General features: G+C 46.1%; 1 protein-coding gene across 2 annotated transcripts in view; it reads right to left on the reverse strand.

Moving 5' to 3' along the window:
- gogo (thrombospondin-1 like protein golden goal) overlaps positions 1–23,379 on the reverse strand; it is a 67,946-nt gene extending 44,567 nt beyond the window's left edge. For both annotated transcript variants that reach the window (XR_008613584.2, XM_050182557.3), the window contains exon 1: positions 23,072–23,379. Coding sequence is in view for 1 of the 2 variants with exons in the window: in XM_050182557.3 (XP_050038514.2) it covers positions 23,072–23,282 (211 nt within the window). In the remaining variant the exon portion in view is untranslated. The remainder of the gene's footprint in view (positions 1–23,071) is intronic.
- Positions 23,380–23,627: the final 248 nt, after the last annotated feature.

Below are 23,627 nucleotides of genomic sequence, written 5' to 3' on the forward strand. Positions count from 1 at the left end.
ATACCAGCAAGGACGTGTATGTGACTTACAGTGTCGAATGCTCTTTGAATGTCTAAGAATACTGCTATTGTCACATTTCCGCAGCTTCGTTCATGTTCGACGTAGGTGGCAATATCTAATACTGCATCCATTGTACAACGATTTTGTCGAAAACCGGTCATGTGGTCGGAAAACACATGTGTGTGTTCACACCACCATTGCAGTCGACTGTCTATCATCTTCTCCATTAGCTTGGAAAAACAGATTGTGAGACTGACGGGTCGGTAGGAGTCAAGACAAAGTGGAGTCTTTCCTGGTTTTAGCACTGGAATTACCCGAGCTAATTTCCATGAATCCGGTAGAGTCTCTCTTATCCAGATATCATTAAATATCTCCAAAAGAGTCATTCTTCCTACTGGACCTAGGTTCTTTAACATCACATACGTTACACCATCTGGGCCTGCGGTTGTCTTTGTACGGCATGACGAAAGAGCACTTTTCAATTCATTTAAACTAAACTCACAATCAAGTTGTGGATGTTGTGACATAAAGCACGCACGAAGCTTCTGTTCTGCTAGTGTTGTCGAACTCGCAAATTGTAGGCAAGTAAACGGAATTCCTGGTCTGGATATAAGTTGACAAAATTCGTCAGCAACAGATGTTTCCGGAGTGCTTCGAGCTACGGCAAGGGCTCGAAAGGGATGGCTCTGGGTAACTGGACCACCAAAAGATCGGACAACGGACCATATTCTGGGAACTGGAGTAAACGGAGACAACGACGCGCAGTATTCTCGCCATTTTCTTTTGCCTAATTTTTGTAAGCGTCTGCGCGAAGTTGACTGAACTTTCTGTGCCATCTTGTAGTCGTCCAGCTTTCCACTGCGGCGGTAAGCCCGTTCTGCGCGCCTTCTAATTGCTCTTAGGCATTCATATTCGCCGTCGACTGCAGCGTATTCATTTGGAACAATGACTTGCTTTGTGCAGTTCTTGTAGGACTCATACAATGTATTTGCAAAACTTTGAAAGTTCGAATTTTCACCCAATGAATTACTTAAATGGTGCCGAAAACTTTGCCAATTAGTATACTTTGAGTAGCGGCGGGTCCCTTTACTCCGTATGAGGCGATGTTTGACCAGGATCGGAAAATGATCACTACCGTGCGTTTCTATGTCCGTTGACCATTCAACACCATCAAGAAGGTCTTGGGAGCAGAGCGTAACATCTATACAGCTTGAGTAACGAAACCCCCGCAAGAACGTTGGAGAGCTGTCATTTAACACAATCAGATTACTTTTTTCTGCGGCAGACTCTATAATGCTTCCACGGGAATCATTATATTCACTGCCCCAGATGACGTTATGTGCGTTGAAGTCCCCACAAACCAGCACATGTGAGTTTGCGATACCAAACACATTCACCAAGCTGTCTACTGATATTTTGCTAGAACATTGTAGATAAATACTGATCACTGTGACGCTTGTATTTCTAAAAGATATCTTGCATGCTACGAACTCCGGTATGTTTGAATCGCTCGACTGTATTAAATAGGACGGCAGGTCTTTTCTCACGCATAACATCGCTCTACTACTTCCAGCAATGCGCGATGATTTATATATAACATAGTTCGAAAGACGAAAGTCATCTCGTACGCCTGCTTCCTGTATGCATAAAACAGGAAAGTTATGTTGAGCTAGTAGTTTGCGAAAATCAGCTGACTTATTTCGAAGGCTATTAGCATTCCACTGAAATATGAAAACATTGTTATAACGATTATTCATTGTAAGCCTGCAGTGGAGCTGTTGGTGGTTGTGGAAGCACCAACGATTCCATAGAAAGCAGTGCTTTTACCTCTGGAAGGTTGTTTGCGTGTGGAATGGCACTGAGAATTGCACGCAGAGCTGTGAATAGCACGGGCAGGATCATCTGTGCCACGGGTAAAGACGCGTAATCACCAAACGACGCTGAAGCTCCATGTGTGCTCGAAGCAGGTCGCTGAAGAGCTGACTGAGATGGTCGCTGGGATGACAGATGTGGTTGAGGCGAATGTTGAGGTAGTCGCTCAGATGTTAGTTGAGGCTGCTGTGTCAATGGCACAGGGCGTTGTTTAGAAGGTCGGCTAAGTTCACTCGAAGCCTGGGCAAGATGAGTAGTGTTCTCTGGAGGTGGATCGTGTCGCTCGCTGTCAGAATGTTGTCGACCTGAGTGCTTTAGAGCTGCAGAATAGTTCATATTGACCACTTGCTCTTTCTCTTTGTTGGCAGTTGTAGGCGCGCATCTTACAGCATCAAGGTTGGGTGGGGGCGCATTTCGAGGAGGCAGCCTTCCGTATTTCAACTCATGTCTGCGCAACCTTGAGGCAGCTCTGCTCTGAGGGCACCCGGAGAAGGAAGCTGTATGGTTTCCGCCACAGTTGGCACACTTTGGCTGACACACAGACTTGCACTCTGAATGGTCGTGGTCTTCTGAGCATATCTTGCAGCGACGTGGACTGAGGCAGTTCTTCGATAGATGTCCAAATCTCTGGCAGTTGTAGCATCTCAGAGCAGGGCCGTGATATTCTTCTACGGGATGACTCGTGAAACCTAGATGCACTCGTTGCGGCATTGGTTTATCTTCTCTGAAATGGAGAATGACAGATCTCAGAGGGCGTGATTCTACCGCTCCATCTTCTTGGCGATTGTAGCGTGCCTGACGACGGGCAGATGTCACGCCAAAGTCCTTCAGGAAGTCAACCAGTTGTTCTTCTGTATACTCAACTGGCACATGGCGTATCTTGCCGACATTCTTGGTATAAGATGCCGGAATGAATGGCTTGACTCCCAAACCAGCCACTTCGCTCATCGACAGAAGATGTCTTGCAGATGAGACTGAAGTAACGTTGACAGCAAAACTTCCATCTCTGTTCACGCGGAATGACTGTACTTTTTCCTTTGCCGCGGAGACAATTTCCGACGCAGCGCGGTTCGGATACACTTGCCAGAAGTTGCGGCCTTCCTGTGAGGGTCGAAAAACAACTGGAATTCCCTCAGGCCGCTTCTTTTTATACGATACCAAGGAGAACGGCGTGTCATCGCAGTCTATGTCTTCATCTTCACTTAGCTCATAGGTAGATGTCTTGTCGTCGTCAACCCGTGGTTTCTTGGCTTCACTTTCGCTTGTCTCAGCCATATTCACTGAAGGTGAGCTGGAAGGTAGGGCAGCGTTGAAAACTAGCGTCGCCGGCTTGATGACATTAGGCGCGTGGTGTGGCACTTCCGAGTGCGGCGCCGATTCTGCGGCACTCATGCGCCTAGGAATGCGCTGTCGAACATATGGCTCGTGCCGGTGTTCTTTGCCGCCCACCGCCGTGGCAGGCGTAGATGGGCTGCGGAGCGCAGCAAAACCACGCGATACTGTGCGCGATCTCCAGCACACAGGTATCCCACGGGATGTTCGTTCTCTCTGGACAACAGCGAAGTCTCAACACAGCACTAATTCTTGAAGAAAACAGAAAACAATGCGGTCACAACGTCCGGGATCGAACCCGCGATCTCAAGCTCAGCCGCGCAACGCCCGCGGTGGGCAGTAAAGCACCTGCTATGTTTAAGGTACAGTGCGAAATAATTTACACCCTAATGTAAAAAAGGGTGTAAATGTGTCCATAACTCCCACTCTTAGGGTGTGATTTATATAACCGACACCCGAAAGGTGTTAGTTATAAACACATTTAGGCCCTTTTTCACTTTTAAGGGTGTAAATTATTTTACAGTGTACCGGGCTGAATAAGGTGTTGCCCAGGCATCTTGTGCCTTCCGGTGTTCGCAAGGGTTGTTTCTCAAAGCGACCAGTAATGCAGATAAATCGATTTCTGTGAATCGCATCGCACCGATTCAGTGCTCTATATATTGGCCTCGAGCTCCACCACTGGGAAAGCTGGCGCCACCGTCAGCGTGACGTGCTATTAGGGATCACGTGGACATAGGGGCTGCGTCGGCTGCTTCGGGAGCGCCGAAGCGAGCTGAAAACGAGAGTTTAAATTCCCTCGTACGCTGTCCTCATTTAGTGGCGAGATTTTCCCGCTTCGAGTGTCTCCTTTAGAACGCTTGAAAGCACTACAATAGGTAGTGGCTGCCTTTGAAGGCGCGCAACATGGTAGGCTACTGCTCGGTGCCGCAGTGCCGGACGTACGCAACGGAGCCCGGTGTCAGCCTTATTCGCACGTAGCCGCAGGACAAGAAGCTGCGTGAAGCTTGGCTCGCGAAACATAAAACCGGCAAACAGTCATCGCCTACAACTCGGGTATGCAGCAAGCACAGACGCGAGGAAGATTTCTGCTACGGCGCCAGGTCTGCGATGTTCGGAAAACGCGCACTGACACGCTCGCCCGAATCCGCTGCCCGACTAATGTCATGAGGGTTTGGTCTATGAACTTGTCGATGCTATAGATACTGGAAAGTTCACTGGAGTGGAAAGGGAGCGGTAAGAAGCACATTAAATAAAAGCATGGAATATGGTCATGTTTGTGTTATGAATTAATGCACTGGATTACAAAAAAGAAGCAGCGGGAAATCGCACGCTGAGAACACCGATAAACATACAGTGCGACGCAACTCGAGAAATAATATTGAAACGTCCAAGAATTTAGAAGAAAAAAAAAAAAGATTGAATCGTCGCGACGGCACATCACAGTCCCCTCCCCGTAGGCGTCGAAGTCTCTACAGTGAAATTATTTTTGAACAGCTCTGATAGCACCCAGGCAACAATGGTTGCTTGTACACTGTCAAATGCTCATATTCTGCGGCCTAAAGCTCATGGCACGGTGCGAAAACGGGCACGCGGCGAAAGCGAAACAGTGCGCGGACAAGCATGCAGACGCGCAGTCGGTCGCTGCGAATCTATGCCATCGCTTTATTGAGGCTTCATTCGATTACGCTCCATTTAGTTATACAAACACTATAAAAACATATTTTACATAGTTTGCTCTCAGCGTTTACCTACCTTTCACGCAAGAAGCCGGTTCTGGTGACTCCATCGCGGCGACCGCGCGCAGTGGCGTTCATTGTACGTATTCGGTAAAGAGATAGCGTCTGTAAACGATTCTGTACTTTCAGTTTGCCCAAGATTATTATTTAGGCAGTAAAAAACCTCTCTCGTTTCGTAAGTATTTACAGAAATGTCTGGGAGAGCTCGTGCGTGGTGTTTTCAGTGAGCGCTGACAGCAATACCTATGAGGAGCGCGCCGCCTGATCCCTCATACTACGCCAGCGAGGCGCTTCCGATAGATGGCGACTCCGTAACTGCTCGCCGTCAATACAGAAAAAAAAGTGAGGACGACTCGCCGTTACGCTATGGTGGTCTGCTTCTGAACACGCGTTCACGGACTCGATTTCGGGACGCGGCGGCTAAATTCCGATGGTAATTCGAAGGCAATAGTGTAATTAGATTTAAAGTTAATACGCAGCCCTCCACTACGGTGTAACATTTACCTTGTGTGTCGCTTTGGGCGTGCAGCCTCGCTGCTGATATTCTCGAAATGCGCAAATTTAAGGTTAATACAAAGAATTCACGTTACGCTTGACTAGGCGTCACTAAACATGCAAAAGTGCCTTATAAGGCAACGTTGTGGCTCTCAGAGTGTCTGTTAGCGGTGCTCGCCGCTATTGCATGCCAGATATTCTGACATTTGCAATTTTTTTTTTTTTTTCCATGACTGACAAGCTACAAAGTAAACGCATTTTCGCTGTTGCAGAAGCCATAACGAAATCGTGATCCGCGAGCTATACAGACATCGGCGCGGCAAGTATACCGTCGTGAACCGGGAACTGCCGAGTGACCGTGCACAGCCCCCAAGCGGAACGCGATCGAATCTCCAACCCACGACACAAAAGAATGCCTCTCGGACCACCGAGTTGGCGTTGCCTGGTTACAATTCGTTCGCTTAAAACTATGTAGCCGCGTCGGGGTGAACCCCGAGGAATCAATAAGAGAGATACGGGAAAGCCCTGCCGGCAGAGGCTGTCCCGTTGGCGCGCGGCAGATGGCAATCGCTCCGCGCGTGCCACGCGTGCGAGCACCACGCGACTGTGCCAGCGACGCCGCCACCCGGCACACGCCATCCGAGAGTCTGCACCTGACGTCATAGCACGATGACGCCATGCACGGAGTTTGGCGCGACCGCTGAAAAGGGATGCACGCAATCGTGGAGGAATAGGCAGCAGTAAAGAACAAAGCTGCCGACAGTGACTATATATCATGCACGAAAAGCTGAACTCCCCCGTACTTTTACTCCGTGAGGTAAGCGCATTGCAAGGTCAGCTTCCGCTTAAAAAAAAAAAGAAAATTGCACCCTTTAGGCTTATCTTGTCTCCTGTACAATAATCCTAATCAGTCTTGCGCGTATTTTTTTTTTTCTTTAACGCCGCGCGCCCGGTTATTTCAGGTGTGAACGGTAGGCGCTTATGAAACGTGGCATAGCGCTATTAATAAGAAATTAGCGAACGCAGATTGTTAAAGAAAGAAAGTGCATGGAGGATTGATGGCGATGATTGTACGGGCGGCAAGATAAGACCCAAAGGGTGCAAAAAAATTTTTGCCTTCAGGGCTAACTTCGCACTGGGCACACACAACATGGAAAGCTTATTGTGTTAGCACTGCACCAAGGTCTGTTTCTGAGAGAACACTGAATATTATTGAAATAAAACGAAAGAGAGAGTGCTCACTAAAAAAAAAAAAAAAAAAATTAAGTTTGTTTAAGAGGAAGCTTTAGCTCGGAGGTTCCTATCTAAACAGATGGGAAAGGAGAACTTGCTTTTCTCGATAACCATTGCACCAAATTTGGCGAGGATTCTAGCATTTAAAGAAAATTTTTAAATCTAGTGACTGTTGGAAGCGAATTCTTTACTTAAGCCGTGACTCTTTTAAATAAACATTGTTAAAATCGCAAATTTTCAGAAATCGACACCACCAAGTTAACTACTCTGTAACACAGCAGTGCAAAACGATATCACAATTCTGCAAATTGTATTTAATAGTACATCTAAACGGACAAAATTGATCTGTTATACCTAGCTCTCAAATAAGCCACTAATATGCGACTAGTACTTTTGCAAAACGCTTGTAAACAATTTAAGAAATTCACGCAACATATAACTTAATAAACAAAATTTGTCCGCTTTGAATGCTCTAACGAGTGCAGTTTACAGAAGTGCAATATCTGTTCTTGGTGTGCAACTAGGAATTCATAAACTTCCTGCTTCTATTTTTTTCTAACTTACCAAATTTCGAAAAATTCTTTTAAATAATTACGCCCTTAAGTTGAAATTCCGCTTCCAATAGTCACTAGAATTTCACTTTCTTTCTCAAATGCAACACATTCCATTCAAATCAGCCAAGAGGTTATCTCAGAAAATCGTTTCTGCGTTTTCCAAGTATTTGAATAGGCGGCATCGGAGTTGCGCTCGAGCTAAAATGTCCTCCCAACTCCTTTGTAACCGCGAGAAAATGGTCGTTTCTTATAGGTCTCGGAAAAAAATTAAAGACCACCACAAATAATATTCCAGCACACATTGCACCATAGCATACGGTACCATATTAAAATGCTCTTTCCAAAAACATACGTTGCCAAACAAAAAATTTCTTAGGTAAAACATAATTCTAAAAAGCGCCATTTTTTGCTGGCAGTTGATAAAAACAACACTAAAAAAACATGATATCTAAAAAAAGAAACATTAATATCAAAGGAAATTCAGAACATAAATTTCAAAGGTAAATAACTGCAGGAATAGTGTCTGAAAAAAAAAAAATGAATGCTCAGTACACCGCTATTCTTCGGATACCAAAAAGAAAGTAAGGCCAGTTCATCGCTCATGCCCTGCGGTGAAAGAGTTCGTGGATTTTGTGAAGCATATGTGCACTCCGCAATTTTCCCACAAATAGTCTGGTTTTTGTTAAACTCCGCGGTCTTCGTAACACATTTTTCAGTTCCGCCTTTTCGGCTTCTTCTGAGGATGGTGCGATGAGAAGACCAAGGGGCGTATACTTCACCAGTTCGTCTGGAGTCGCGCACCTCTTCCAGGACCGATCGCACTCTGCGTAGCTGGGCAACTACAGAATTATGCATCCAAGCATAGCTGTTTGTATTTTTACAGATTCTATTTATCACCTCTGCAGTGAAGAAGAGTAGAAAGAAAGTCCACTTCGTTGTAGACTGTCTTGAGCTGCTCCGTATAGTGCTGGGCCGAGATGTGCTACGGGCGGCTTTCTTGGCGTGAACAGAAGTTTCTTTGCTGCCAATGGCAGCACATCGTGACCAAGCGAAGTACGCACCCTGAAGATAATCAGTAGAGCTCTCAGGTCGTGAAAAGTGATCGGCAGATAAGCGCGCACAAGGAAGGAGACCGCTCACGCCGTAAAGGGAACTCGCCGGTGAACAGCTGCGGGCGTCCCAGGCTGACTCAAAACATTGTCGTTGTCGCCGTCAGAGCTTGACTCTGCTTTGCTGTCATCTTCGGAATCATAACTCGAGTCCTCATCGCCCTCATAACTCGAGTCCTCATCAGCATAGTTTCGAGCGCGACGCTTTTCTCGCGACGCAGCCACGTGGGACGACGCCATGGGAGCGACTTTTGAAAACTGCGCAGTTACACTGGCCGCACGCCTTGCCGGGATTTTATGAGAGAACCGAAATCAAAACTGTTGGAAGTTTGTAGAAAATGCCAGATGCGCATGTTGGACATGCGGTGGACCTTCAGAAATACACTTTGGTGGAATAAAACGACTCGGACTCCAAACCAGAGCTCACTGGTGAACAGCTGGCGTCAATTACGGGTAATTATCACCGCTCAGCACTGTCGGACGGCCAAGCCGGCGACATAATTTAATTCTTCGCTTGCTGGAAGTCATTTGAATACAAAATTTTGATGGTAGTGCGGCGTAATCGAGAGCGGTATGCTTTCTTCTCGAGCGCGGCAGAGGGTGACAGCCACGCCACTTTTCGCTACCACATACGCACGTTCGTTCGCAAAAAAGGTCCGTCAAAAATTACAACATCGCCAAAGCGGGAAAATTTAAACTGACTATGAAAGTCCAGTGCCTGTACTAACTATTCAATGGGCTTAAGTGGATAACAAACGGCTACAACATGTCGAAATCGGCGATCTAAAGCATCGATCACCGGTGATCGATTTGAATAGACGTGGTAATGAAAGAGTTAAATAGACACTCAATATATTTGAGATGGTCAACACATGTATAACCACCATGGCGGAATGATTCCCTGAAACTCCCCGTGGAATTCTCCTTTTCCTCAAGCAGATAGGTCAAGTCTCAATATATATAAACTGCTCCTGGCGTTGGTGTTTTACTTTTTGAGCATCATCGATGCACGCAACCTTAAACAATCCGGTGAAACGAAGAGCTCCTGATTTCTCATGTATCTCTCACCATATATATGATCTCGAAAATCAGAGTAACGTTAAGTTCTCATCACTTTATTTCCTTATGGACAACGTATAGGCGTGTTACATAACGGGTGTGCTTGCAACATATAGAAAATGGTGTTACCATAATTTTCAAATCGAGAAAAAAAAAAGCTTTTACATCTCGAACAAATTACCACGAGGAGCGACAGCAGCGACTTGATCAGGAAGGGCATTCCAGTCTATAGATGTTCGACAGAAAAATGAGCCTGAAAAAAGTTTGTGTGCGAGCATGGTTGTACCATCCGAAAGCGATGACCAGTGCGTCGTGATGGGCGCGATGGAACATCAGCATTCGTGATCTGGATGCTCCTTTCTCGGCGTTTCGCATCCTGAGGAACGAATTCCCCGTTGGAGTAACTCATGGCTCCTAATTGTCCATGCTTCTCAGGTCTCTTAACTATCCCGATCGCACACACCAAACGCGCGAAATCACGCCTTGATGAGATAAAGTTCTATATAGTTTTCGTCGCGTTCCGCATTGTTTGAGCGCTCTTGCGATGCTCACTAATTGTATTGCATTAAAGCTTGCTCCGCGGACGCACAGGCTTGGTTATTGAAGACATGGACGATCCGCTTCCCCTCTTTGTGCCTCATGTGGTTCGACTTGGTCTGGTTGTGCCCGCTGTTCGACGTGGAAAGAAGGAAGGAAGGAAAAAGTTGAGAAGGAATGGCAGGGAGGTTAACCAGTTTAGCTTAACCAGTTTGCTACCCTACACATGGGCGCGGGATGGGGGGGGGGCTGTTAGATGGGGAGGAGAGAGAGAGACAGCACATAGCACAGCACACACATCGTCAGTTACAGTGCGTCACTCTTGCGGGGTACGTGACATCACTGTCACAGCCGCTTGTCTAAGCCCGTCTTTTTCAAAAACTGAAGTAGTCCCTTCATCGTCTTCAGTTGCGATGTCTTCTGTCGGCGACATGTGAAAATCGTTTAAACCGTCAATGGTCTATTGTCAAGGTGCGCTAGAACGGATGCCAGGGACTGTCTCTGAACATTATATAAGAATATGAGATGCTCAGGAGAAGGGACTGCCGGCCGAGCATGCAAAATTAACCACGCCTCCTACAAACACTGCGACGACCATAAACGTAGCGCCCGCTTTTACATGCTTTTCTGCCTCAGTCTCTTGTGTGTTGTGAGTGAATGTTCGTGCGATGCCGATGCTATTAAACTCGTCATTCGCCCATAAAAGACGCCTTATCTCTTACTCCGCTTCTTGTATCTTTCGAAACTTTTTTGCGACGTAACGGTGAACTTGGCATTCACGCTGGCAGACACGCCTTATCTTTCATCCGCTTGGTTGCCCCCGTGAGGCCCGCGCCGCACGCGGTGCAATCATGGTGCCCGCACGCTGAGTTAACTCCTGCCGTAATGGATGTCCCTCATACATGAATCACATGTGCACAGGAGCCGCAGTGGTCGGCCATTCGACGGGCGTATATGCGTGTACACAGTATACAGCCGAGGTCACGTGGCATGTGCGGTGTCGCGTGCGGCGTCGAGGGCGGGGCCACATACACCCCGAGGGACTCGCGCGCGTGTTCTGGTGGCGAAACATGGCGCGCCACTCGATCGATGGTTTCGTGCGTCGCCCGTCGAAAAAAGAGCGCGCAACCCAGACTCAACGGCACACTACACGCGTGCAACCCTCTGTCCGTGAACGTTCGCGTACGTACGATTCATACCGCAGACTACACGCCATTCGCGGCGCAAATAGCGCTGGCGGTGTGCGGTCGTAAAGTGTCGTAATGAAGGGCCTGTCGTCAGGCTCGCAGCCTCCCTTGAAGGAAGGAACCTTGTTTTCTATGGTCAGACGACTAAAGTTCAAAGTTTCAAAATTGCTTTCAACGCTGCACCGGATTGAAATCAAATATTTATCGATCGCGAACAATAGCGGCGCGCATATTCATTTAAATTTTACTGAATATACACATCTGATTTGAATCCGGCGCATTGATCAAGCTTATGCGTGCTTAATTTACAACCACGTGAAACCAACAGACATTGAAGCTAAGGAAAGGCACAGGGTGGCCGCCAGTGTGTATCTCTAAAGAAACGCACGCCTAATGCAGAATATGTGGGTTCGACCCACACCGGTGGCAAATTGTCTTTTCGTCCACTTTCATATCACTTTTCCATATTCTATGTTTCAGTTAGAACAGAACAGTTAATTTCCCCTATGCTTTCCCATGGCTTCCCTGTGTCTTGGCTCCATATATGGCTGAACAAACAAATCATAGAGCCTCCTCAGTTTTCTTATACTTCACGTATATGCGTGAAGGTCATTAGTCCAACTACATGTGCGAGCTTAAGGTAATCTGTAGGCGGCACCACCATTATCTTCTTCCTCCTACACCTTAATCTACCTCTTCCTCGCCGGTGACCTCATTTTCTTGCAAATATTTTTGATTGAACTTAAACACAATTGTCGCGAACAAGTTGATGTCATCGCTCTGGATTTATCAAAGGCATTTGATAGGGTTAGCCATAGCAAGCTAATTGAAAAGCTTTATGGGTATAATGTAAATTCAAAAATTATTAAGTGGATTCAGGCCTACTTACACAACAGACAACAGTTTGTTGAAATAGATGGCGAGTCCTCCTCTTTCCTTCCTGTATCATCAGGTGTACCTCAGGGCTCGGTCTTGGGTCCAATTTTGTTCCTACTGTATATTAATGATATCGCAACTGATGTACATCCTATGATTGAAGTGCGGTTGTTTGCCGATGACTGCCTCTTGTTTTGTCGCGTTAAAACTGTTTCTGATCAAGAACGACTAAATGATGCTTTATGTCGAATTTATAACTGGTGTGAAAAATGGCATATGCAAATCAATTTTGATAAATCTGTTTGCATGACAGTTACGAATAAGAAAACTCCGTTGATGTTTTCGTACGCTGTAAATAATAATGTCATTAAGCGTTCCACAAAGCTGAAATATCTTGGTGTAACTATCACTAGTAACCTCAACTGGAATGAACACGTCGAAAACATATGTGGATCAGCCCAGCGCAAGCTTGGTTTGTTACTGCGTAAATTGAGAGATGCTGCACCAGATATTAAACTTAAGGCATACACTACCATTGTTAGACCAAATTTAGAGTATGCTTGTATAATTTGGGACCCTCATCAACAATACATAACAGATAAATTAGAGCACATTCAGCGAATGGCGATTAGGTTTATTTTTTCTGATTATGACAAAACGCACTCAGTAACCTCCGTGCTCGCCAGGGCCGGTCTCACTACGTTGGTTGTGCGCAGGAAAATCGCGCGCCTTAAGTTTTTATATCAACTCTATCACAATAAGCTGAACCTGAATTCCAGTTTGTATTGGAAGCCTCCTGGAAGGGTTTCACCACGAACTAACCACAATTGCACTATAATGCCTGATGTGCCAAGAGTTGATGTCTTTAAGCACTCTTTCATTGTCAAGACAATTGTTGAGTGGAATAACTTGAATTCTTGTGTGTTTCCGAGCAATAACAGGGTTGACTGTTTTGAAGAAAACTTGACTGCGTTCTTTGCGTGACCTTTGTGCTCTGTATTCCCGCCCTGTAACAGCCCGGCAGGGCTCACAGTATTGGAAATAAAAAAAAATAAAAAAAAACATCTGGGCTCTTCCTTTCCAGAAGACGCAACCTAGTGTTTCAGCCACCTCACAAAAGAAAGCTATGTGACACACACACACACACACTCTCTCTCTCTCTCTCTCTCTCTGAAGAAAAAATATGTCCAGCCAAATGGCTTGAAGGTACATTTATTTATTTATTTCATTACCTTCAATGCCCGAAGGCGTTATACAGAAGGTAGTGGGAGAAAAAAAACGTAATTGTTGTGATTGTTGGCGGCTAGTAACTACATATACAATAATAATTGTCGACAGCGGATTTAAATGCAAACACTAAGAATGGCGACGATGGACGTGGGCAAGTGGTTCCATTCCCTAGATGTCTTTGGCAAGAATTAATTGGAAAATGATTTAGTATAGCAAAAAGGGATTTCAACTTGAGGACGGTGATTAGTACAAGACAAATAAGATGGCTCATTAGGAAGTTCATTTTTCAGATGTTTATTATGAAAAATCTTATGAAATATGGATAAACGAAACACTTTTCTGCACAGAGAAAGGTTAGGATGTTTCAAAATGTGTTTCATCGACGATACACTTGAAAAGCGGGAATAATTTGACAGAATGAAAGGCGTACTGCGGGTTTGTACTGATTCTAATTGATCATTAAGAAATTTTCGACTGGGATCCCACAAAGCGCATGCGTATTCAAGCTTAGACCTTACAAGTGTTTTGTATAATCTTAATTTAATAGAAGATGGTGCCACTTAAAAGTTGCAGCGTAAGAAACCTAACGTGCGATTAGCATTGTTAACGACGGAGTTAACAAAGGTTTGACAAGAAAGGTTAGCAGTAAGGTGAACACCTAAATACTTATATGTGGTAACCTCGTCTAGTACAGAGCCATCAATGTGATAAAGAGGAGGTTTACAAGTAGAAGCTTTTCGTGAAATTCTCGCTACTTTACACTTGTTAACGTTCAAATGCATTTGCCATGCGTTACACCAGTTATAGCGTTGAGGTCAGATTGAAGTGCTGCAAGATCAGTGTCAGATGATATTATGCGATAAATTACGCAGTCATAAGCGTATAGCCTGATGGATGATTGAACTACAACAGCCAGGTCGTTAATGTAGACTAAAAATAACAGTGGGCCGAGGACAGAACCCTGCGGCACACTGGAAGTAACTGGACAGGAAGAGGAATCAAAATTGTTGGCTGTGACAAATTGCGCTCTATTAGAAGGAAAATTTTCAATCCCGGCAAAAGTGTTAGGATCAATGTTTAATTTGCTTATCTTTAAACGAAGTAGAGGATGAGAGACAAGGTCAAACGCTTTCTGAAAATCCACGAATATGCAGTCTACAAAACACCCATTGTCAAGAGCAGCCAAAAGTTCATTGGTCAAGCAAATTAGATACGCCTCACACGAAAATGATTTTACGAAACCCATCCTGTTTCATCGTAAAGGATGCATTAGACTCCAGGAAATCAACTAAACATGAATAAATAATACGTTCTGATAGTTTGCAAAGAATGCTAGTTAATGATATAGGTCTGTAATTATATGGTAAATTGACGTCACCAGACTTGAAAAGTGGTACCACCTTTATCACGTATCGCCAGGTAACTGGGCAGAAGTGATGGACTGTGAAAAAAGTTCTGTTAATATAATAGAGGAATACATTGCAGTATTCTTCAAAATTTTTCTGTTGATACCATCCGTTCCGCATGACGAAGACAGTTTCAAGTTTTTCATTAAGTGCGACACACCAAAAGAATCTATAAGTACAGGATCCATCGGTGGGTAATCCATTCCACAATACGCACTTGGGAAACAGCTGACACATGGGAAAAAGATATTGCGAACGTTTTGTTTAACAAGAAACAACATTGAGAAAGTGGAACAGGGACACCGTCATTATTGTTTAATGAGATTCTACTGTCTTTAGAAACACCAATTATGTTCCAAAACATTTTAGGATGTTCTATAAATAATGATTGGAGAGTTTTATTGTAGAAACACCCTTAGCTTCACATGCTGCATTTCTAAATGCTAAAAATGCGAGATGGTACTTATTCCAGAACTAAGAATCGTTCGATCGCTTATCTTTGCGAAACGTGCGCTTTCTTTTTTATTGAGAAGGCGTTTTAAAGAAGTATTGAACCACGCCGAACGATGTCCGCAAGTAATAATACGCAATGGCTTCAAGGTACATTAAACTTGCATATGCTTTCAAGCCGACTTGCTATCCATAAATGCAAGCAAAATGTACGGAGAAATATTGAGTGCGTTTCGGAGCGAGATTGAACCCTGATGCCACGTAATCATCTCTATATCTCTGTCGACATCTATATCACTCTGCATACTTAGCCGTGAAACTGAACTACGAACGAAAAACATCGGCGCATCAAGGCCACCCGAAAGACGGCTCGCAGGCAGACAGAGAGCGCAATCTCAGACAGCAATGTCTGGGCTGGAATCGCTTTGACAAATGGCCAATGATCTAAACGCTACATAAGTAAAGAATAAAAGAAACTATGACAACAAGACACCGAGCAACACACGTTGATCAACCAACAGAAGTCGTCGCCGTAGGTATGAGACATTCCACAGGGTGGCATCCCATGGAAGCCGATCGAGCGAACCGGCTAAGAGGTGGCGAGTCATCAAACCAGTTCTACTTTCGAGGATCGGGAGTCACAGGGAGGCGCGTCAACTTGCGGCGTGATGCGGAACATTAACAAGCCCCCCTCCAGGGCAAAAAAAGACTGCGTTGGATTCCTGCTCCGTCGCCATTGGGCAGATCGGCGGCACGGGCGACACCTCCTGTATCGCAACCGGACCTCCCTCCGACGGGTGCCCCGTGCGTTGCATATCGTGTCGCGTGCGTGGGAACGTGACCTTCGTCGTGTGTGCGGTCTTCGCTAACAAGGCCTGGTTTTTCGAAGTGGGTAACACGCACGGTTCACTGACGATGACGACGTACATCGCGGCCTCGCTCCGTGCGATGCTCGTGGTCGACTAGTGATTAACCGCTCAGGAGCCTAACCGGCGACGACAATCGCTGGCTCCGAGTGGCGGCCAAGCAGCTTGTTATTAAATACTGTACTTGCCCTCAGAAAACATAAGGCTTCTCCGTACTTCGACATAAATGTATTGCGTCGAAACCAGTAAAGTTATGTCAATGACAATAAACCAAAACGTTCATGGATGACTTCAACATGAGCAGCCGCTTCGTGGCATGACGCTGTCAAATACAATTTCGCACAACTATCCTATGCGGAAAACAATTGCCACAGCACTTTCATACGGCTAGCAATGAAATGAAATGACGAGTTCTTAAATGACACAAATGTGTATTCCCGAGGCACAGATAACGTGAAAGAACTTGCAAGCAATGTGCACGAACATCCGTCATTCGGAACACCCACTCTGGGATGAATGATTTGGTATTCCAGTATGATTTAGAATTTGCAAAACTGGTCACAAATACCAATCAAGGTGCAACCATGCTATGCTTTTTATTATATCCTCAGCGCATACATGTTCGTTTTGCTGCGTTATAATTTAACTATACAGGAAATATTTCTATGGCCGCATAGACACGAGTTTCCGGAAAGAGTTCAACGAGGGAGAAATGAGCCGGTATTATCTACTTAAGCACGTCCGCTCACGCACGAAATATATCACGTGATCAATGTGCCGTTGCTTTCTAAATGCTCATGTAAGGTGTCTTTCATGCTAAAATGGCTCGCAAGCAAGAATGCACCTAATAAACAGTGCTCGAACAAAAGCAGCGACATGCTCAAGCTAGCTGTTTACGTCAGCAGTCTTTGGCCAACGAAGAGCTGGCCCCTTTGCATAGAAGTCACTCACGAGAGCGGAGCAGGGGAACGGTGCATGACAAAACGTAAAACAGTGGCCACGATGGCGAAGCGCGGCCCGTCGTTTTCATTGACACCGGCCCATACAACGGTCGCCGCCGCTTACATGTCGCCAGCGCCATACCGCACGACCAATTAAAACAACATAAATGATTAATGGAACCAAACGTTAACAAGTGCAAACTAATGCCTGTCTCCCGTAAACATGGGTGACCTCCAGTCCATAGGCTTAGCAGTACGCCTCCTGAACCTTTTTCGTGCTATCAATATCTTGGCGTCACTCTAACTTCCGATCTAACATATAAACCACACATCAACATAATAATCAAGAACGCTCATCGAACGTTAGGATACCTACGTCCTAACTTTATTAAATCCCCAACCGCGTTAAAATTGGTTCCATACAAAACATTTGTCCGCTCCAAATTGGAATACGCCGCTGCTATTTGGGATTCTAACCAGGATAACTTAAATAATGCACTTGAACTGGCTAGGAATAATGCCACTGGTTATATTGTAACTAACTATTGTCGCCCAGCTCGCATAACTGATGAAAGCCAGTTCATCATGTTCCCATTTATACGTATAAAATGTTTTCATTTAGGCGTGTTTCATAAGAGGCTAATATCCCCATTTTTTACACACGGAACTCGTCCTCGCTCCTACGTAGCATTCATCGCGAGTGGACCACGACAACTATGTTGGGTGCGGGTCCTGTCGCACAAACCAAACACCTTTCTGCAAACATTTGAATTCGCGCTACGGGAGGCTAGCCTTCGCAGCGATGTCCCTGACCGGCTGCAGTGGCTCGTCGGTCGGTTCCCCGCAGCAGCGGAGGAAAACAGAGGGCGGACGCACCAGACTGACCTTCCATTGTATATTCGTAGGATTTTCATATCAAATAAAAATGTTTCAATTGATCAATCGATCAATTCGGTACACGTTACGAGACTGGAACAACCTTTCCGCTAGCATTGCTTTGATCCCGGATTATCACTTGTTCAGACAATCTCTGCTCGCGTTTTTACATTGCAGTTGATGTACCACGTCTTCTTCTTGTGCTGTTATCTTGCGTGTTTCTTTCTTTGTATATTTGTTGTTTTGTGACTATTGTAATTTTTTCCTTGTTCTATTTCACCTTTTGGTAGGAGTTTATATGGATAATCTTGCTCTCGCTAATATTTATATTGTATAACTTGCCATATTTTTGCAGTGTTGTTCAATAATCTGTAACCCAATCCCCTCTAAAATGTTTTTTTTTTTTTCGTTTGAGAGTATATGGGATGAGTAAATGAAGTGACTAAATTTAGTATCCCTTTTCTGTTTGCGAAACGTATGCTGTTCCTAAGCACAGTGAAAGCGAACTCAACACAAAGTAACAAAGGTAGGCTGAGTGAGAACGGGATCTGCGTATTTTACACAGTAAAATCGCAATAAAGCACCAGTGATTCCGTGAAAGCGTTCAGCGCGACCCGCTGTTCGTCTTTTTAGCGCTAAATTGTGTTTGGTCAGTGGATATTAGAAATTCAAATAAAGTCGGGGGTTCTACGACCGAAACCTCGATACGATGATGAGGCACGCCGTAGTGTGGGACTCCGGGTTAATCTTTATCTCTTGGTCTTCTTTAAATTAAAGTGCACACGAATCTAAGTACACAAGCACGTTGGAAGTTCGCCTCCATCAGAATGCGGTCGCCTCGACACTACCAACACCATCGCCACTAATATACCGCGGCGAATAACGACTGGATATACTGAAACACTTTTAGCCTAACCATTTTAAGCATATAGTGGCTGCTGTTTTGTTGAATCAGAAAATACAGAATCGATGTATAAGGCTTAAAGCACTGATCAGAATCTGATTTCTGGTTGAAGTTGAAGTTTATTCATATGCCAGTGGTGCCAGTTCGACCAGTGGTGCGGATATATAATGTCTTTTTTTTTTAATCGCCTGATGACCAATGACGGTTCGTATTTGGCGGGGCGCTACAAGAAATAAGAGTTTTTATGAAGGCTTGGCATCTGCTATCTGACTTACGCGGCCCATAAGCAAAGCAAAGCATGACGTCACAGAACAAGTGGCCGTTCCGCACTTAGTTTCAGCGTAAGCAAAAGAACAAAATTGTGAACTATGCTGGTAAAATAATACACCGGCAACTACAAACAAGTACAGCAGTGTTAATAATATAAGGTGGAGGGGGGATTATCGATCATTTTTGCGAAAATTGTTGTCCAACGGGGCGGGCAAGGAGCAAGAAGCGGAGCTGTGACGCTATGCGTCGCCACGTTTACTTGTTTACAGATATGCGGCATGTATACCATGCATGTGTACAGTGCTCACGGAATGAAACGCGTCAATTTAGGGCTAAGTAATGCGCATACTTTCGCTTCAACCGGCTGCAGTTCGTGTCACATCGACGTAATTCTGGCGCGTACACTTACATCGGAGCCCTCGTCACCTTTGGTGACCAAATTCCTAGCGACATGACATTGTGCTCTCGCGTACTTTGCACATATGTAGGGTTGTACTAAATGCTCCGTGTCCTATTTCAATCCGCGAGCACTGTACATATCCTTTTCATACTGAATATTAAAGATCTTTTGCCATCGAACACAAAACGCTAGTGCAGTGCAGGTTGTGCATGGAGCGCTATAAAAGAGCACGCGTATTGCGCACTGGGCAAGGTGTACCGTTATTTCGGCACTAAGCTGGCAATACGCTTCGTGTTACGCTCAGGTGGATGACAATTTCCCCTTTCATGAACCTTCATCCTCGTTGCGGGCTTCCGCAAAATTAATCTTGTCATATTCAGCGTCTCTTGGCTTCAAGTTATCAATTAATTCGGCCTCGCTGGGTGCGGTTTAGCTCAGATGGTAGAGCGACCTCCCGGATGACGTTGGTCTCGGGTTCGATCCTCGTACCGCATGAGGACTGTTTCTTCAACTCCGAAGCTTTATTTCTGAGAAATCTGTATGGGGTTTCCTTTGTAGCTTCATGCTACAATCGGGTGCATGGAACGGGTGGATGACAACTTTCCCTTTCATGAACCTTCTTCCACCTTGCAGGCCTTCGCGGAACTGATGTGCAAGAAATGTTTCCACTTTAATTTAAAATAAACCCTCTTTCGAGTTGGCCCTCTTCTCATTTTTTTCCTTTTTTTGCTATGGATGCTTCTTCGTAAATATTTTTCTAGCGCAGTTCTCACGAGAAGCACCCTCCCCTCGCCACCCACTGCCGAGTGAATGACTCATCCGCAACAAATGAGAAAAGAGACTGGACTGAAGAGGAAACCGACGCCGTAAACGAATTGCAGGACCGATGCTTCGTCCGGCGAAGTGCATCCCTCCAAGAGCCGCTCCCATGGCTTCCGTCGGAACAGGCCGGGCTAAGTGAGCGATCATCTGCCGCGGGCTCTTAGCTCAAATTGGTTAAGGTGGTACCGACGCGACGATCCGCTTTCCGCGAGCGCTCCTTCGCCAGCGCTCCTCGTATGCATCGGCGCACCCACACAGGCGCGAAGGAAGCGTCTGGCGGTCGACCCAGCCTTTCGCGTGAACAGTTCGTCTTTTGTGGAATACAGCCTCCCGAAATGCTTGAGCGCGTTTTTCAAAGTCGTGGGCAATTATATACGCGCTTAATTTGCTGAACCCACATGGGTGCCGGCTATGTGAAAGTTATGAACAGAAAATACGGTCACGATGAGCTTGGTCGGAAGCAAAGCGGGCATACACGCCGCTTGTATACGCAGTGAATGTGTCCCTTCACGCGCACATTTAAGCTTATCAATGTTTCGCAGCCTATAGCTGCATGCTTGATCTGCTTTATATATGGCTGTCCACCAGCTTCATGTCTTAGCAATGGCAGCTGCGTCATACTGTTGGTGTTTCACTTAGTGAAATGCAAAACCGTGAAACAAGTTCAAGTAAGGTGACATTCAACTTCTCTTTCTTCATATTGACTACCTCATTACGCTAATTGGAGTTCCAAGTTCAGTGAATAATGAAACTAAAGACACGGAATTTGATCTAGCGGCTACCGGCTATTCGGTACGCTACCATAATCGCGCGCTTTGATTCACAGCTCCCATAAAGCGACGCGGCTCTTCAGCTCAGAGTGCTACGTGACTCTCAGAGCGGCAGTCAAAACGGCGCGTTATACAGCTACCGTCATCGACCTCAGTCATTGCCGAAAAGGAAAAAATGTACTCGCAGCACGTAGGCTGGCCTTCGCCGTGAAACGGCAACCGGCCGAGCAGAACGGTCAGTGCCCTCTGCAAACGGACAGGTAAACGCACGCAGTTATAGCGCACGCTTAGGGAGAACACCGACAGGAAGTCCGGGCGCCGAGCTCTGAGCGACATTGTGTGCCACGCGGCCTAAATCAAATCTCCCGGCGCCGGGCACGTTGATGAGGGCATTGGTCCTCTTATTGCCAACGATAAAAAGTAACTATAATGATACGCAACAAAAAAATAGAGAGTTGGGCACATGTTCCCATTGCATTGCTGATAATGACGGAGACGCCCAAGCGCTGTTTATTTAGCATGAGAACACAAGAGGACAAGCGAGTGGACGTGCAATGATGATGCGTGTCATCTGTTCACCTGTCCTCTCTCGCGCAGTTCGCAGTTTTGGTCATTGCAAGTTAGTCCAAATCAACACAGATGTCTAGCACGTGCTTGGTTGAAAGCCCTGAAAGTAAAGAATGTGCTTCTAAGGGTGGGATCATGTAGCTATGTAGCCTTAGTGGCACCAGCAATACAGAGTCAATACAGGTAAGGCACTGTCAGGAAACCGTGGTGTCCAAACACTATCCAATAACCACTTATGTGTTAGCGTTACTTCAAGTTCATATCTCTATCATCTCACCGCAAATGTACACATAGCATTACGTTAGCGGTGGTTGCATTTACACGTGACCGCGCCTCACGAGGTCTTAGATTTAGAGCTTGTTATGACGTCTCACAGAACTAGATTTAGAGTACCAGTAAGGGCCCGAGTTATGGTGATAACGCCTCACTGTGAAGGCAAGCTGGAGAATCACAACGTCACAGTGGAGGCAGACCCAGAATATATTCTCGCGCGCTGCATAGAACCTCGCATTATACAGGTAAGATAGCGGAAGACAGTGTGTCCTGCTATATATAGATGATGAGACGCTCTATACAGGTGTATAGGCGGACCGGATGCTCTTGATTGAAAAACTTCCATGTCAATGATAGAGAGCTCAATCGCGCAGTGACAAGGTACAGCTGACAGTCTTATGATCACATGTGTCGTATTAGGTGCGCATACCTTTGCGTAAATGTGAAGTGACCAGAATGGTCTATAAAAAAAGCTGTCAAACTGTGCGCGCCATACGTTCGTGTGTGCTGCTTCGCCTTCGCAACTGAAGCCTTAATTCTAAGCATAAGACTGTGCTATACGTGTATGTAGTGTTACACACGCGCATTTCATCTTCTCCTCGTCATCATCTTTCATGATTCTTTCTCGTCCGCTGTCGTCTTTCCCACGTGCGGAGTAGCAGGCTAGCACATGTCACGTGTGCATTACTTTGCTTTTTGGCGCTGACGCTTTCTATAACAGATTACCACTGTTATCAAACTATCGTTCTATGAAGCACGCGCATATGTTGTATCTGAAAATTGACAAATCAGACTGCGCACGCAAGGCGATTGCACTCGTATATTCTCGAATGTAAGCGAGCACGTTCGACTACTCTGTGCCTGTATCAACGTATACACATTCCAAATAGCTGACGAACTTAACAAGTGAGTTAATATTCAACAACCGACGACTGTGCTCACCGTTATAGTTGTGATTTGAGTGTTACTCTTTTTTTCTGGGCACGAGTTCGCCAATTAAAAGGTCCGATTCTTAACTCACAGTATTGGCAGTGCTTGCTTCTTCACCACAGCATGACAATATGCGTAAACTGAACTATCCCTGTCATACATTATCGCCCTATCTTCCTGCGCACTAGTTAGCGCAGACAACTGAACAGCTAATTGCGGACACTAAGTTCCATGTGGGCCACCTTTACAGCTTATCTTTTTTTACGACGCAGGGCCGTACGCACAATTATAATACGCCTTCGATAACCCGTGCTCTAAGAAAAAACATAAAATATATGCTCAGTTAATTGCGACATCAAAACGAGAACACACTCACGTGCGGCGACCTCGTGCTGCGAGGAAAGCGTGGTAGAAGGAGTGGTGGACGAGTTGTCTGCGGGCAGTTCCGTGGTCTCCGTCGCGGCTTGGCCCGGTCGCAGCAGGATCGCCGCCTCGACCACAAGCAGAAGCAGCAAGGAAAACGGCGCCAGCACACAGGGCTCGGAGGATGCACGGGGCAGCCGGCCGCGGTGACCAGGCTGGCCCATTCCCGGTCCGGCCGGCCACCCCCGTCAGCGAGCCGCAGCGGCCGTCGAGGCCGCCGCCGTCGGACCACGCGCCTCCCCGCTCCTCCTCGCCCTCCTCCTCGCTGATCCGGGGTCGGGAACGGACCCCCGCCGCGGGTCCCGTCGGCGGGGTGGAAGACAGTGGCCGCCGTTCGGCCGACGTGCCCGAGGACGTCGCTTGTTCCCGGCGCTGTCTCGCGTCACATCGGCGTCGTCAGACGTTCTCCCCGCGCCACTAAACATGGAGCTGGCGGTGATATCAGCGACGTGTGCGCCCGGACGGGAGCTATGAGGGAGTGGAACAAATCGGGGGACAAACAGACCAGT

The sequence above is a fragment of the Dermacentor andersoni genome, chromosome 4 (assembly GCF_023375885.2).
Source record: "Dermacentor andersoni chromosome 4, qqDerAnde1_hic_scaffold, whole genome shotgun sequence".
Classification (NCBI taxonomy): domain Eukaryota; kingdom Metazoa; phylum Arthropoda; class Arachnida; order Ixodida; family Ixodidae; genus Dermacentor; species Dermacentor andersoni.